We start from the raw sequence: 16,279 nt of genomic DNA on the forward strand, positions 1-16,279 counted from the left end.
GATGAGGAATACGTCGGAGGACACAATCCCTTTGAAGAACAAGTTACTTCTTACCTTGTATCGTTCTTTCGACGGGATGTTCCTCCGACGTATTCCTCATCGACCCTCCCATCCATCCCTGCAGTTTTACTTCCCTTGTTGTTGCAGTTTACGCTCCTTCAGGGTGATTAGTCTAGTCCAAACAGTAATACTGTGGGCTACAAAACGGAACTGAGCAACGGACGCTGCGCGCGGCCTTTATAGGCAGGATGACGTCGAGCGTCGATACGGCGGCTGTCGAGGGTCATTGACTCGAGGGACGTCGACGCGCAGCGCCCTCTGGAGAAAAATTTTTCCGAGGCCAGCAGAGCTGGAAGGATATATATCTAAGATGAGGAATACGTCGGAGGAACATCCCGTCGAAAGAACGTTACAAGGTAAGAAGTAACTTGTTCATCTTGCATCTAGGCAGCCAAACTCTAATGTCATTCTATCTAGCCTGTAATCATGAAGCTAACGGATGTCTTCCAGACAGGCTCTAGATTATTCATAGTAGGTTGAACACCGCTAATACTGCTCTTCACTGAACCGTGATTATTGCTAAGATTTGTGAAGCCAATATGTGTACTAATGCCAGATGTTACCCCTGGTTCGTCCTTCTCCAATTGAAGGGAAAAGCGTATTGTTTTATGCAACGTTAATCAAAACTATATATAAATCACATTATGTAGGAAGAAAATTTGCTCATGGTTCTAGTTCGCTATCACTGATGTAGCTTTTACATTTATTATTATTTATTTCGTTGATTTAATCAAATTAATGATTTTTACAAAACATAGTTGAAGAAATCAGTAGAAAAATTGAGATGAGGAAACATTTACAGTCAAAGTAGAAGACTCTTAACAAAGGAAATTCATGAAGACAAAATGGACTTTAGGGTTTGAGTGGTCGCGATTGTCCAGGTATTTCGTTCTCCGCTCATTAGGCTACCCCACCAGAATTCTTCCTCCCTGATGTAGGATGCCTGGAGATGTTGTTGCAGATACTTTTCACCAATATCTTGGGTACCTGGACAGTTGAGAAGCAAATGCCGAATAGTTTCGACTTTTGAGCTATCTTTACAAAAACGACATGTATCTGAATCACTCAGTCCTCTTCGTTTCAGAATCTCATTTGTCTGCAGTAGATTTAAACGTGCTCTCAAAAAAAGATTTCTGGCGGCTTTGTTTGGGAACCTGCTCAGATAGTTAGGGACCGTGTTTAATTTGCTGTTATAGGGCGGGAGATGTTGAACTGATTTCGCTTTTTCTGCAAAGTCCAGAGTCTTTATCCAATCACACTCTGCCATTTTATTTTTTATTTTTGAAGGATTTCGCACCAGCTCTTGTTCCGAGAAATGGAGTTCCAGTAGTTTTGCTTTTCTTGCTGTTTCCCAGGATTTTAGCTCCAAGCATCGCGTCCTTTTGACCTCAGCGTGGATCATCGCTAGCACGCGAGGGCAATCGGGTAACAGCATTTTCCTGTAGAGCATCATAGATTTAATCTCCACAGATCCTTGCAGTGAAAGTAAACCTATTTCCCTTCTGATTAAGGGTGCCGATGTTGATTTTGGCAACCCCAGAACCGTGCGCCAAAAGTACCCCTCTAATTTCAGCCATAAATGGAAAGGCACATGAGGGAGAGCGTCCGCTGCATAGGTGATTGATGGAACTACCTTTGTACGGTAAAATTTGATCACTGGAAGCAAAGAAAAACGCCCGTACTTTCTGTCTAATGCTCGCGCCTGTGCTGCCAGTTTCTTAGCCTTATCTATCAGACACATCTGGAATGCTACATTTGTTCTAGAACTGTCCAAGGTGACTCCTAAGTATTTTATAGTTGACACTTTCTCGAGAACCTTGCCTTCCAAGTACCAGGATAATTTTTCTTGTCGCCGTTTGAATTTTTCCATCGTCAAGATTTTGGTCTTTGCAACGTTGATGGTTAAATTGTTCTCGCCGACATAAGCAGCAAGGTTATTAAGCTGACGCTGTAGACCGATTGGGGTCAAGTCCATTAGGATTAGATCGTCTGCATAAAGTAACCTTGTAGTTCCAATAACGGTGGGAAGGAGCGAATTAATTGCTCTGAATCTTTGAAATCACTGAGGTAAGCGATAAATAGTGCGGGAGCAAGTGGACATCCCTGCTTTACTCCTCTGTCAACCAGAATTTCAGATAACAAGCCTGCTTGATTTAACCTAACGCGAAGCTTGGTGTTCTTGTGTAATGCCTGAATTGGTTGGAGTATTTCTGCTGGACAATTCCACTGGGACAGTTTCCTCCACAAGTTTGCTCGATTGACTTGATCAAAGGCTTGCGCCAAATCGATAAAGGCCAGGAACACTCTTGGAGCTCCTGCTAGCACCTTACTTTTTAGCGCACTGAGAAACATAATATTTGTGGATGTGCCATTTTTCTTGGTAAAACCCGTTTGAAATGGGTCTAAGCGATCTGTGTTATCAAACCATCGATGAAATTGCTGAAGTAGTAAGGAACCAAACACCTTTCCAATCGTGTCCAAGAGAGCTATAGGACGATAGTTCTTGGGATCGTCTTTTAGCCCCTTTTTGAAGATAGGGACAACTATTGAGGTTGTCCATGAGAGCGGGATTTGTCTGGCCTTTTTGCATCGTCTGAAGATGCCACTGATCAATGCAGACCATTCTGTTGGAAATTGTTTTAGGTCCAGGTTTGTAACTCTGTCCGGGCCAGGGGCTCTGGACGGTTTAAGCCTACGAAGTATTGTAATGATCTCTTCTTTATTGCTCAGATCAACCCACGGTTCCAAGTTTGTATTTTCCAGTGAAGGCCCCGAGTGTATGGGTGCCTGAAAAAGGTTTGAGTAGAATTTTATCCAAGCAGTTTCACCAATTGGGTTTGTTAGTGGTTCGCCGAAAGGCGAGATCGTAGATCTAATTAAAGCCCAAAATTCTCTTGGATGATGACCACTGACCAATTTTAGCATGGCTTCCGCGTCTTTTTGGTAAAGATTACACCGTTGTTGTTTAATCCATGTTCTATAGGTTTTCTGCACTTGCATAAAGAGCGCCTGATTTTCTGGCGTAGGGAATGATTTCACCCTTCTTTTTGCTTGTCTTAATTGGCGCCTTTTCAAAACCAGTTCTTTACTGTACTCGTGTGAGATAACTTTGTTTTGTCGTCCCTGACCCTTGAAGTCTGACCTGTAAGGTAACAAAAGTGGTTGGTAATCTGGTAATCGCAGAAACTCCTGTTCTTTTTGTTCTTTGCCTGTGTTCTCGTACTGAAACTTTATTGCAGAAATAGCAGCTGCTGTCAGTTTTAGACGTGTTTGTTGGCTGTTCGCCTCGACAGGAGCAGGCATAACCAAACTGTGAGTTGGGTTTGTCTTCCACTTTAACACCAACAAGTTATGATCACTCTCCTTGGTTTTTAGTACTTCGAATGATGTTGTAAGAGTAGACAAATGTCTACTAGGTCAATGTCCGCGTGTGAATTTCCTCTTTCCCAAGTAAAGGGTCTCCCTTGTCTAGAGAAAAGATCACCTGCACTCAGCAGGTCGCACGCTGACATCAAAGATAACCATTTGTCCCCTCGTTTGTTTCTGAGGGATGAAAAGAGAGGGGGATGCTCTACTACTTCGAGCGGCACCCAAGTAGCATTTAAGTCTCCACAGATAACCAACAGTGCTTCCGGATTGTTCACCAGGACTTCGTTAATGGTCTCTCTAGACAGGGCAATAAAAGAGACATCGCTCAAGGCTGCGGGATTCCAGTAGATGTTTATAATAATTAGGGGCTGTGTTTTGAAGTTGCCCCCGTCCTTCTTACCAGTTATCCAGCTGACTTCTGTGGCCAGCAAGTAAGTGGATGAATGTAAGATTTTTAGGTGTTGTAGTCCTGAGCCGCACCGGATTGCCGTAACGAGGCCTGAGGAAGGGCGCCCAAGGGAACCTTTGATTGCTGGCGCGTGGGCCAAGTCGTAGCCATCGATGGATGGACGTTCCGTCATCCAGGTCTCTTGTAAGCAGATTATATCCAAGCATCTCAAGTTTACATCCCCTTCGTTCGTCAGATGTTGAAAACCGCGCGTATTCCATGACCCCAGGGAGAGAACTTCTTTTCCCCGTGTCTGTTGTATGGGAAGGGGTGTGAGGATGTGGCTGGCGGATTGCTATTGAATCTTATGTTGTGTGAGAGCCTTTGGTAGCCATGCCCATGATTGCAACAATGGGGCTTGTTTTGAAGTGTCCTTCATGTCGGAGCCTTCCTTACCCAAAGATTGGGTTATTGTCCGTTGGATTGTGGCCGTAGGGCCGCGAGGGCGTCTTCCTATTCCCAACGGTCTTTGTAAACCACTTCCTCTCTTGTGGGTTCTCCCCAAGGTTTGCCCACTCCCAAAATCGTAGCGGTTTGTCTGCTGGATTTCTGCTGTTAGATCCGCGTTGATTTTTCCAAAAGAGCGAACCTGTCGCTCCAAGCCTCTGTCCTCCAGATCTCTTTTAGACAACTTCGGTTTAATACTCACATTTTCAAGATGCGGGGGTGTATTTAATCCCAACTGTTCGGATGATTCGCGCCGCGTAGATGAAGGCACACCTTCTTCTAGTTCGAACAAGTCGAATCCCAGCTTTAAAAGGTGTTCGGCTGCCTCTGCTAGTCTGGTTTTTGCCCAATTCGTATGGACATGAAGGTAAGCACTCGCTAGTTTCCCTTGATGGAATGGTTCTACCCTCGTTAAATCCTTGGTTTCGACTTTCCTGAGGGAAGGAATACATTTGAGAAGTTGCAACAAAAATCCTCTGTTTAATATAATATATTTGTTGTTATCTGGTAATTGTTCAATAAGGAAATTACGTTTGGTTCTAAGAGGCTGAGCTCCAGGCCTTACCGATTTTTGTTTTGGGCTAGATCTGGGGTTATGTCGATTCTGCTTGTCTTTTGCAGATGCTTCCGCATTTTTTCTTGTTGCTGGGGCGTCTTTGGACCTTGTCGCATGCACCCATCTGGACCCTTGGGGAGATTTCCTTCTGGAAACAAAGATGTTGTTTTGAGACCCATTTCTCCCGCGGACTTTTGACGGACTGATCTTCGGCCGGTCGTAATCTAGATTTCGTGCGTGTTGTCTTTTTTCCGGGATCTTCTTCAGCACTTCAGGCCCCCCGCTAGCTTTGTTTTGCAGGTTCCTACAACGACTCTCTAGGGTTTGAAAATGGAGGTTTTCCTCCATAGTACAATTTGGATCTGGAGTCTCATCTTGGTCATCAGACAGTGTGTAGACACTGAAGTTTAACAAGTCCACGTCTGTTTCTCGGTTGTCCTCATTAGAGGCTGTTTGAATACCGGCTATGACGTCGTCTGTTTCCTTAGTTGAGTAGTTCACTTTATCTCCTTTTCCTTGAACTGTTCTGCCCAATAGTTTGTCGGGCAATTTAGGCTTTCCCTTCTCATTTAGAGGCACTTTTTTGCTACTATTTGCTTCTGCAGCTGGAAGCTTGCTTGTCGTTTGCTTTTGTTTAAAGAAAGGGCCTTTTGATGCTGATACACTGTCGATTTCAGATGAAATTGAGATTTGATCGTTGAAAATCGATCCATTGGTTTTTGCTGCCGTGCCCCCTGCTTTGGTTATTAAAAAACCCCTAGCAGGCGACTCCTTATCTCCCTCCGGGATAAAATCCTCAAGGTCGACAATCAGCCCATCTTCGAAGGTCTGGGTACTGGCGTCTGAAGGAAGAGGTCGTGTCTCGAGTGACCTAGCTCTCGTCTTTCCCGGACATTCGTCCGTTTTGATTTTTCCCATTTTGTTGTTCAAGGCGTTAATATAGCCTTCTAGGAAAATCAAATGACTGTTCATCATCGCTGTAATAGATGTATGGTCTTTCAAGGAGTCGTTTATCGACTCGTATAGTTTACAGAACGGTGCCATCGCCAACGTTACTGTAGACATAATTAATCTTAAGTCAGTCTTCTTTGGCGAAGGGTCCTTAGGTGGATTTCCTATAAGTTCACTGGAACGCCGATTTCTCGTTGGACTAGGCGCCGTATGGCTATTACAGTCGTTTGTCCCTCCTCTTGAAGTTGAAGAGGTCCTTGGAGCGTCGAGGCTAGGTCTCTTTCCCAAGCCAATTGAATTTCGATGGTTCGAGGCTTGGACTGGAAAAGGAATGTTATCAGGCTCCGAATTGGGCTGGATATCCTCTTGCCCTAGTCCCAAGCCCGCAGTCTTTGTCGCGGTCCCCTCGGCATTTGTTTCAGTCGAGCAGGGATTAAATATGAACAAAGATTGTTCGGACTGATTGTCTTCTGCGTCACTTTCCACCTCACTGCAAATTGTCAGGGGGCGTTGGGTCTCATCAGTCTGAAAAGTACTCTTGAGAGTAGAGTGGCTTTGTCCTGCATTTGGGGCCGAGGTCACTGAATTTCCAGTGTCAAAGTTTTTGGCCAAAAGAGGTTGTGTGTCTGACCCAGACATTTGGCCGAGACCACTTTGCCCTTTCGATAGGTTTGTTGATAAGCTTGGAAGTTGCCTCGGAGATGGAAGGTGTGCAGGACTTGGGGACGCAAAATGCCACCTAATGTTCGCGTTTGGGACCATGTTGGAAAAGGAAAAACTCGCTGGTTTTAACGAAAGCACGGCTCTCTCATTTCTTTGTGCAGGTGCTGTGACCGGGATTTGGTCCGAGACCGCTCCCAAAATCTCGGCATCCGAGATTTCTTCCGAGGTTGAAGGTAGCTTCTTTAAGAATTTAGCAAAAAATCTGTTGGTTATAGGCCAGTTTGGTTGGGCGACCTCTGATTGATTTGCAGACCTGTCATCGGCGTTCGTAGATTTTTGGCGTTTTGATATCAAAACTTTCAACCCCATCTTTGGCTTTTGGTGCGCGCATCGTTTCCTACGCGACGGCCCTCCCTTTTTCCTGTAATAAACAGTATTTAACGAAACATGGGAGGGTTTGGTTTGGCTATCCTTTGGCCTCGCAGCCCTGGGGGTTTTAGATGATTCAAGGTCCAGGTTCCTCGAGACGGTGGGCTGCACGTCCTCTCCGGGGCCAAACCGCGGCGAAACCTCTGCGTCCAGCACAGTGCAAGACTCCGACGGAGAATGTTGCAAAATGACGACCTGTATAGGGCCATTTAAGACTGAACTGTCTTTTTCTTTCAAGTGAATTTATCTGGGGCTGCCGCCCAGATTGGTCGTTGCACCCCTCCACCACGAAAGGGGCCAGGGGGGCTTTGGCCGGCAGAAGGGCTCGCAGCTCTAGTCCATTTTCCGGGGAAGCACAAGCAGACAGTCCGACCAACACGTTCACCCCCCCCCCACCGCCCACTAATACCTCCTCACCTGGAGCGAGCGGCGTTTCCTCTCCTCCGAGGGGCCGCGCTACGCTCGCGTCACTCGGCGGGGGACAGCTGGCGGCTGACGGGGGCTCCATCTCATTTGAAGGATTACCGGAACCAGAAGAGACAGAGACGTCCATCAGGGAGGTTGCAGCGCCTGGCTCCGCCAGTCCGAGTTCTGTATCTGCTTGGCTTGATACAGGCAGCTCCAACACTTTGTCTGACTGATGAAGAAGCGCCATGCTTGTTTTAGCGCTGCGTAAACGTGGCCCAAAAGTCTCGTTTTTTTCCACGAAAACCAGTGAGTGCACAGCACTGTTTTTCCTACTAGCGGAGCGTGCAGCTCTAGCTGCCATAAACTACGGAGATTGCCACTCCGCAAAACAGCGAAGCAGTCCTCGTTTTCTGCTTCTCGCCCTTTACTCACTCGGGCTTCACGCCACAAGGGTGATGCTCTTCCCCTTTTATGAGTCACTTCCTATGGGCGGTACGTCTGCAGGCCAATGTTTAAAGGCTCAGTGCCCCAGCCCTCACACACGCGCCACTCAACACACAGCCTCAGTGAGGGCGCGCAGCTCTTCCAACGGGCTACGGGGCTGCAAAAGTTCAAGGAACTTGAAAAGGCAGTCAATAGAGATCCAAGCAGCACAGCGAAACAGTCCTCGTTTTCTGCTTCTCGCCCTTTACTCACTCGGGCTTCACATTTATACATTTATGAACAGTCTAGCCTCTCTGAAAGAGCCAGAAAGGGATAAAAGGACAGCCTTAGTAGTTGACTTGTAAGTAAACCCCTACATTTTCACAACACTGCATGGTAGACCTTTACACAACAGCTGGCTTTATCAGTTTCCCTTTTTAATTTGCATAAAGAATGTTTGGGATAACATTTAAAGCAGCATTCTTTTACATTTATGTGAATTTATTTTGTGTTCAAGGGTAATGTTAGCTAGGTTTGTAAATATTTAAAAACGTATTGCTGAATATTCTTAGACACTTGGATACTTACTATGTACGAATGTAAGGAAGATCGACATGATGGAGAAATAAAGATTTAAAATAACTTATTTTATGTGTATAATTGTAGTTTGCAACTGGATGTGTTTTAACACCAACCCTTCAAACTGTGTATGAGGTAATACGGTAGTTACGGGAAGATCAGCTACTATCTGGTGCTGATTTGACCAAATACTTTGCTTTTTCCTCAGTGTTGCTGCTCCTTTATTATTATAAAAAATAAAGTTTTGCTACTTGTTCTAACCTGTCCAACATCCAGGCACTCAATGGCAGGAGCTTGGGTAGAATGGACGAGGTAAATAACTTGGCCCTCCCATGTGAGAATCGTTTTTTTTGCCCTATCCAAGGATGGTGGATACTCTGCAATTCCAGACTCTGTGCCTACGTTATCAAGACTTCTTGTCAAATGTTCTTTCATGGTTGGGTTCTTGTTACAACATTATTTAAATGCTTCTCTGAAGTCCAATTGATCATAATTATGTTAAAATATCTACTTGTAACATGTTTTCTCAGACATGAATTGTTGACGTCTACGCGAGAAGAAATGCAGCCAGATAAGCCAGTTCCTGGAGGTAGGCCTTATGTATTCCTATGGTTCAACAGTATAAATCCTGATTAGTGGCATGCTTTGAATAATCAATGGCCTCCTGGAGAGGTTCCTGGAATAGTACACTTATGTATAGAGGTTTCTTTTGTTGATGCTTTCTAAAGGCCACTTGTGCAATTTAGACAACTTTGTAATGCTAGTGATCTTCGCATGTGATTGCTGAGTTTCAGAATTGAGGTAGTAAGTCATGATGCTGAGGGTAGGAGAGTGGATGCACCTGGCAGGGGGGTCCGACACCTACCAGTCCTCTCCTTTGCCTTCCATTCCTGGTTTGTGGTAATATACACGTCTGTCCGATTCTTGTCTAGCGGTTTCAGAAGTGCTATGAGGGGGTCTGTAGGATCACTGTCTCCTCTTAGGAGTTTAAGTGTGTGCCAGTGGGGATGGAGCACAGTCTTTTCAGGGTAATCTATTTAGCTACCTTGTACACCAATCTTTTCTACTTCAAACATTTAGAACTAATGATATCCAGACAATATCCATTCAAATGCTTTGATCTCATCTGCTAAAAATAGGCAGTATCTTCAGCTTTTCTCCCGTAGATTCTTCATCTGATGCGTATTCCATCCAGCTCTGCTGCTTCAAATTTTTTTCGATAGGGGTGTTGTGGACATCGACTCGGCTGTCGATCCGTCTTGCTCAGCATCCGATCGTCTGCTCCAGATGTGATGTTGGGCATCGTATATATACTTCGTCATTACGCCATACACGTCAGCTCCCTTTTTCCGCACACGAACACTCTGCTTGGGAACACAGGCGAGTCGTCGACTCGGTCAACGTTTTCATCAAAACGTTTTTCTAAATTCCTCGACTGCGGCACCAAGAGGTCCATAGCTGACCCACGCAAGTTGTCCATGGTGCCTTGGCACGGGTCACGGGACGGAAGGGTGCCCGTTGTGCGCCAAGATGCAACCGAAATCCCTTTGTGATCAAGCAGCTAAACTCGCTCTTGGTCAGCCAACCCTCTAAATCACTGGCGCAATCGACGGTTTGGTCTTCAGAGGCCAAAACCGAGGGGCACACCCATGAAAAAGAACATCGGCGAAAGAAGAAATGGTCCCACTCGAGAAGCCATTCTACCTCGTTCCGTAAGAAGATGAGACGCCACTGTCGGGATTCCGATTTGTCCACGGAAAGAGGTAAGCCATCAGCAGGGCCTATGGCCCGCCAAGAATTGGGAGGATTTTAAGACCTCTGCTTGATATGTTCAAGAAGCATGCTGCAATCGGCACAGTTATCCCCCCCCACGCAGCTGGCCTTGGAGACCAGAGCGGCGCTCAGCATTTCTGAACCCTCTCGTGCCTCAGTACCGATGCCGTCACTGCTGATAAACCCTTCGACATCGAAGGAGGTCGTATGGAAGCCAAATCAACCCTGTGCATCCAAATATGTCAAAGCTACAGCATCTCAGCACTTCTCAACACCGTCATCTTCACTATCAGCACCGAAAGACAAGCCATCAGCGTAGACTGTTGTCGATAAAACGTTTACTCTGCATTCCAATTCCGAATTTTTCGATACCATGTCATGTATCGGCGCCGATGACGCGGCGCACCCAAGGGGATGTCGACCCCATTTACATGGGCACAGGTGGTGTCGACTATTTTGAGGACAACAGTCGGCTCTTAAAACTATCTCCAGGCCTCCATGACGCCAGCAGTCTTGACAACTCACCAGACGTGGAATTTCAACAGTCACAGCCCTATACTCATTACTTATCAATGTTCAGGGCTTCGGTAGAGAGGGTCATTGATACCCTAGGATTGCAGTCCTCAGTGGCGCTGATGCAGGGGCACGACCTCACCGATATACTGTATGAAAGTCTGGCGACAGAGCGCAATATGTCTTTTAAAACCTGCCATTGCTGATCCTCTAACACCGCTGTGGCAGCATCCATGCTCTATTCCCCTGGTCAGCTCCACCATTTCCGGGAAATATAGGCCGGCTAGAGGAGACCCTTTATTCTTCTCCTCTCACCCTTCCCTGGAGGGGCTTGTTATGCAAGCAAGCTGCCACAGTCTCATCTTGACCATTTTCTTCCACTTCACCTCCTGACAAGGAAGCAGAAAAAGTTGATGCCTTAGCCAAAAACGCATTCATTTCAGGCAGTATGGCCCTTAAAGCTACCAGTGTGGCAAGCAGTTTAGCAAAGTTCTTTGGACAGCAGTGGAGAATGCTGTGCAGTACGTCCCTCAAGGGGATATGCGTGAGGGCTTCCTACAGCTGGTGGAGGATTGGAAAAGGAGGTGGCCAGACAGTTGCTGCGAACAGGCCTGGACATCGCTGACTATGTGGACCATTCTATAGCTTCGGCAGTAACGCTGAGAAGGCAGGCTTACTTAAAAACATCTGTTTTTTTCTCATAATGTCCAAGTTTAACTGCTGGACATGCCCTTCTAGCGTGATTTCCTTTTCGTCCAGAAAGCCTACGATTCTTTAGAGAAATTTTAAAGAATCCAAAATCGCTGCTAAATCTTTAGGCCTAGCTGCGCAGCAAGCCAAACCTTCCTTCAGCTTTGCTTCTAAGTCACTGAGCTACAGGCGGTATGCTCCTTATGGCAGGAGAGGGCAATTCCCACCGGCCAGGCAGGGGCAGAAGTGTTTCTCGCGCTCCAGAAGGGTTAGAGGGGCTTCTAAAGGCCAACAAGCAGTGTCAGCAGCAGGTGCGACCCAGCCTCCTAAGCCGCTTTGATTTCCCCTCTCACAACATACCGGTTGGTGGACGGTTGAAGGAGCATTTCCTCCAGTGGCAGGGAATTACTTCAGCTCATTCAGTGGGGTTGTCTGCCAAATTTAAGAAAACCTCCAGGCATAACCCCCTCCCCCTCCACCCCTCCAATCCAACCGGGGCAGGAGCTCCGGGAAGATCAGACAGCCCTATTTTCTTAAGGGTGCCGTGGAAGAGGTACCTCCAGAGCAGAGAGTATTGGGTTGGTATTCACAGTATTTTGTGGTGCCCAAGAAGGGACAAGGTCTCATCCCATTCTGGACCTCAGGGCCTTGAACAAGTTCATGAGGAAAGACAAATTCAGAATGGTGAAGTTGAGAGAAATTCTTCACGCTCTACAGCTACAGGAGTGGCTGGTGTCAATAGACCTACAAGACGCTTATTTCCTTGTGCCGATCCACCAAAAGCACAAAGTTCCCAAAGGTCACCATAGGGGACAAGCACGATCAGTTCAAAGTGCTTCCCTTTGGTGTGTCCTCCGCTTCAAGGGTCTTCATCAACCTCATGGTGGTAGTCGCGGCTAACTTCAGGTACCTGGACGACTGGCTGATCCGAGGGAAGTCAAAGGTGCAGGTCTTGCCCCATTTAGAGGACAACTGCTTGCTGCTACACAGGCTGGGTTTCTCCCTGAATTTAAAGTCCCAGATCACACCAGTCCAAAGGCTCCAGTTCATCTGAGCAGTCCTAGACGCCTGCTTTGGGAAAGGCTTCGTTCCCGAAGAAAGAGTCGCCAGCTTGACACAAATGGTCGACTTGTTTCCAGAACCATGCACTTTACCAGCGGCTTCCTTCCTCTGCTGCTTAGGTCTCAAGGCCTCCTGCATTTTTCTATTGCCAGAGGGTGTCCGCATCGGTGGTCAACGACCTGTCCCAGTGGGCGGACAGAAACAGTCTCCTCGTGGGGTAACCCTCCATGGTCTCAAACCCCATTGGTCACGGATGCATCTCTGAAGGGTTGGGGCCTTTGGTCAGCAGTGGAAGCCGGGTGGAACATCAATAGGCTGGAGCATTCGCTCAGTCTGCAGGTGAAGCATGTCCTCCTTCTGATCGACAACACAGTGACAATGCACTATCTGAACAAGCAAGGTGGCGTGCATTCCTGCCCCCTCTGCACAGAGGCGATGATGCTATGGTTCTGGTTATCGGAGAACCTGCACTTGCACATTCTAAATTCTCACAAGGCATAGTAGGTTTGTCCCTTCTACCTTCTTCCCACCCTCTACTCTTAAATATTGCGTTTTTAATGATTTCCCACCCTCGCTGCCTCCCTGCCCTGTGAGCGATTTGAAAAAGTATTTTCTTATTGTATAAGCGCCTAACAATCGCACAATAAAATAAAAAAATAAACCGGATTTCGGTCTCTGCAGTTCATCTCGCAGGCACAGAGAACAGTTTTCCGGATGCTCTGAACAGGCAGAGCACAGTCTCACACGAGTGGGAAGTGTCTTTCAGGGGTAACCCAGCAGGGGATCTGTTTCCAGCAAAATCCAACAGGAAGTGCAGACAGTTTTGCTCAAGAGAATTCCCAGCGAACTGTGCCCTGGGGGATGCGTTTCTGGTGGATTGGACCTTCCCCCTCCATTACGCTTTCCTTCCGATTCCCGTCATTCCATGTGTTCTCCGGAGGTTAAAGAAGTTTCAAGCGACCATGATCTTGATTGCCCCAGACTGGGCAAGGAGAATGTGGTACTCGGATGTATTGGATCTGTCCACCTCACTGGTTGCCTGGGCAGCCGGTTCTCCTAATCCAGTCAGGTCTGATAGTCAACCCGACCCCGGAATCCCTCAACCTACATGCGTAACTCTTCAGAGGATGAGGTATGATGACTGGGACCTCTCTGAGGAAGTGCTTGAGGTGTTGCTGGCTGCATGCAGATGGTCTACAAGATCTTTGTACGCGTGCAGGTGGAGAAGATTTGAGGCATGTTATACGGATCTCAAGATTGACCCTTTGTAATGGATTGTGTCCCCCCCCCCCTTATGCCTCATCTTTGATATCTCCAATATCCAGCTTAAGCTGCTTCGGGATATTTATTTTTGGTAGAAGGCGCTGTGCGTCGGTGCAGTGAACCCGATGTCCCTCGAGGGCCTCCGTTTCGAGGATGTCATCGAAGGTATATATAGCCTGCGCAGTGCTCATTGGCTTCAGTTCTGTTTTTTCCAGTAAGCTTATGCTTGGAGAACTACGGCACGCTTCAATAGTTTAGTTCGCAAAAAATCGAAAATGTTTTCATCTTTCACACTGACCACCCTCAAGACCGGGTTTAAAAAGTGTCAGGACTGCGGTTCCTGGATGTTGATAGGCAACATGCATCGAGTATGCTTATGGTGTCTTGGTGAGGAGCACAAGACCTCACCCTGCTCGAAATGCCAATCAATGCCTGTAAAAGCTCTAAAGGAGCGAAAGCGCAAATTGGCAATAGGTAGAAACCCCATGAAATCCCTATTGACTACCCTGTTAAAGAAACCTTCTTCGGACGGTGCTAGAGGCGACTCTTCTCGAAGGAAGGTGAAAAGGTCCAGATTGAGGAGTGGTTCTTCGTTGTCGAAGAGGCACCATAAGTCGCCTACTTTGACTTTTTCGGTGGCACCTCTCCTTCAAGAGCTATATCTTGTCCCACAAATGCCTCCACTCATGCTAAATGGGAAGCATTCAGGTTAGAAATTCTGAAAATATTTTAAAAACAAAAACCCCTCGACAAGCCATGCTCCTACTGCGCCTTCTAAAGCTATTAAGGAAAGGGCTCGAGCCAAATCCTGCCTGCTCTCGAGCTTGGGACAAAGACCAGATCCACATCGAGAGCCGTCGAGGCCTTGACACGATGAGGAATCATCGAAGGATCCTTCAAGCTGCAAGTCAAAGAATAAGTCGAGCTTGTTGATGACAGCTGCGCCCTCGACGTGAGCTGCACCATCGAAACCTTCGGTGCCATTGAAGTCGAAAACGACTTAATTGAAAATGACGACTTGAGCGTCTTTTTCAACATTTCTGAAACCTTTTGATACCCTTACCAGATAAAACTTATTCCTTTACCTAGAAAGGATTATTATAAGTCACTGTTAGGGAGAATTCTCATAAATGTGCTATTTCCCTTCACCTTAGAGACCCCCAGCAACTTTGCTGGATTTTGAGGATTTTTTTTTTACCTGGAGAGTGTGAGCCTTTTGTCCCACTCTCTCATGTATTTCGATGTGCGTTTTACTCATGTTCTTTGATTGTGGAGTTTTAGACAAGCCCAAAGGCATCATCTTTTCATTTGTGTCACACAGCACCCTCAGTGCAGTGACACAGGGAAGCCTTTTAGACTGTCCCAAGGTTTAAATACCTTCTCTGGCTTAAACTACTGTTTCCCAGAGAAAGTAAAATGAAATTGACTTCACTAGTCTTTTCAAAATCCTACACCTAGTACACACTATTTTACAATAGAGTGCTGGAGAGGTTACTTAGTATCCCCTGTGTCTAGAAACTTGTGTAGCAGTCACATGCTAACCTTTCCTATCGGCTGGTGGCAGTGCTTTTACAACAAACTACCATGATTTTTCCTGACCGCGAACAACGGTAGCGGTAAATCGTGGGAGCCATGTTTTTCAAGATGGTGTCTAAGCCCCCTCTGTAAAAACTTGTCCCGGTTTTCTTTTTTCCCCGTTTCTTTTTGGAAAGATCCTTCTAGAGTTTCTCTGTGTGCCAAACCAGGTTTGGTCCCTTTGTTCCTATGGCAGGCTTCAGGATTGAAGACCGCCTCTGGCGCCAGAGTGTCTGGGGTGGGCAGGAAGTGAGGGAGGTACCCGAAACTCCCTGTGCCTAGTCTCATAGGAGACCCAAATGCACTCTGGCATGATTGGCTGGCTGGCTGACTGTCTGGAAAGGACAGCCACCCTGCTGGGTAAGTGGCAGGTAGGCTGGAATGAATGGGAGGAAACTGGATAAAAGGCAAGTCTCTTGGCTTGGAAGGCAGAGTCGACCACTGGAAAAAAGAACCGAAGACGAGCTGGAAGAGGACGGGTGCTGCAACTCCTGGACCGTTTGTTTGCCCGGTGAAGCTGTGCTGCAGGTCTGAATTGCCAAGGTCATCGCGACAGAGAAGCCCTTCAAGGACGACTTCTCCCTTTGAGTTGGTGGGACCAATCAACTCGACAGTAAGCCACCTGGGCACCTTATCTCAGAGTTGGTTGAATTTCCTCAGAGTGCTGCAGGAAACCATATAACCAAGGAGAGGGACACCAGCTTGTCTGCTTTACTACAGCTACTGGAGTTGAAGATTTGCCAAGTGCCAGCTTTTTGACCAGTCCCAGTGCGTTGCAGGAGTCCTCCCTCTTGTCCCCATGACTGAGACCCAGGAACAGCGAGATCTGCAGGAACAGAATTCTTCAGCTGCATCTTTTTCTTCATTTGTAAGGTACTGTGAAATGAGACTGAGAGTACTTACCTCTCGCTGTGAAAGTCCTTGAAACTTTTGAAACTCGCAGGCCTAATCAGCTTGTGACCCAACATATAATTCTTCTTTTTACAAACTACTTCTGAGAACTTTGGCAGAGACTTTTCCGTTTACTTACCAGAACTGCTTTATCCTATACAAGACTTTAGCCCATTGAC

General features: G+C 46.8%; 1 protein-coding gene across 1 annotated transcript in view; it reads left to right on the plus strand.

The window, feature by feature from the left end:
- GTF2I (general transcription factor IIi) overlaps nucleotides 1-16,279 on the plus strand; it is a 2,618,156-nt gene that overhangs the window by 827,894 nt on the left and 1,773,983 nt on the right. Inside the window, exon 14 of the mRNA XM_069614749.1 lies at nucleotides 8,864-8,922. Within this exon, the coding sequence (XP_069470850.1) occupies nucleotides 8,864-8,922 (59 nt within the window). The remainder of the gene's footprint in view (nucleotides 1-8,863; nucleotides 8,923-16,279) is intronic.

The sequence above is a fragment of the Ambystoma mexicanum genome, chromosome 9, assembly GCF_040938575.1.
Source record: "Ambystoma mexicanum isolate Mex_15411 chromosome 9, UKY_AmexF1_1, whole genome shotgun sequence".
In the NCBI taxonomy this organism is placed as follows: Eukaryota; Metazoa; Chordata; class Amphibia; order Caudata; family Ambystomatidae; genus Ambystoma; species Ambystoma mexicanum.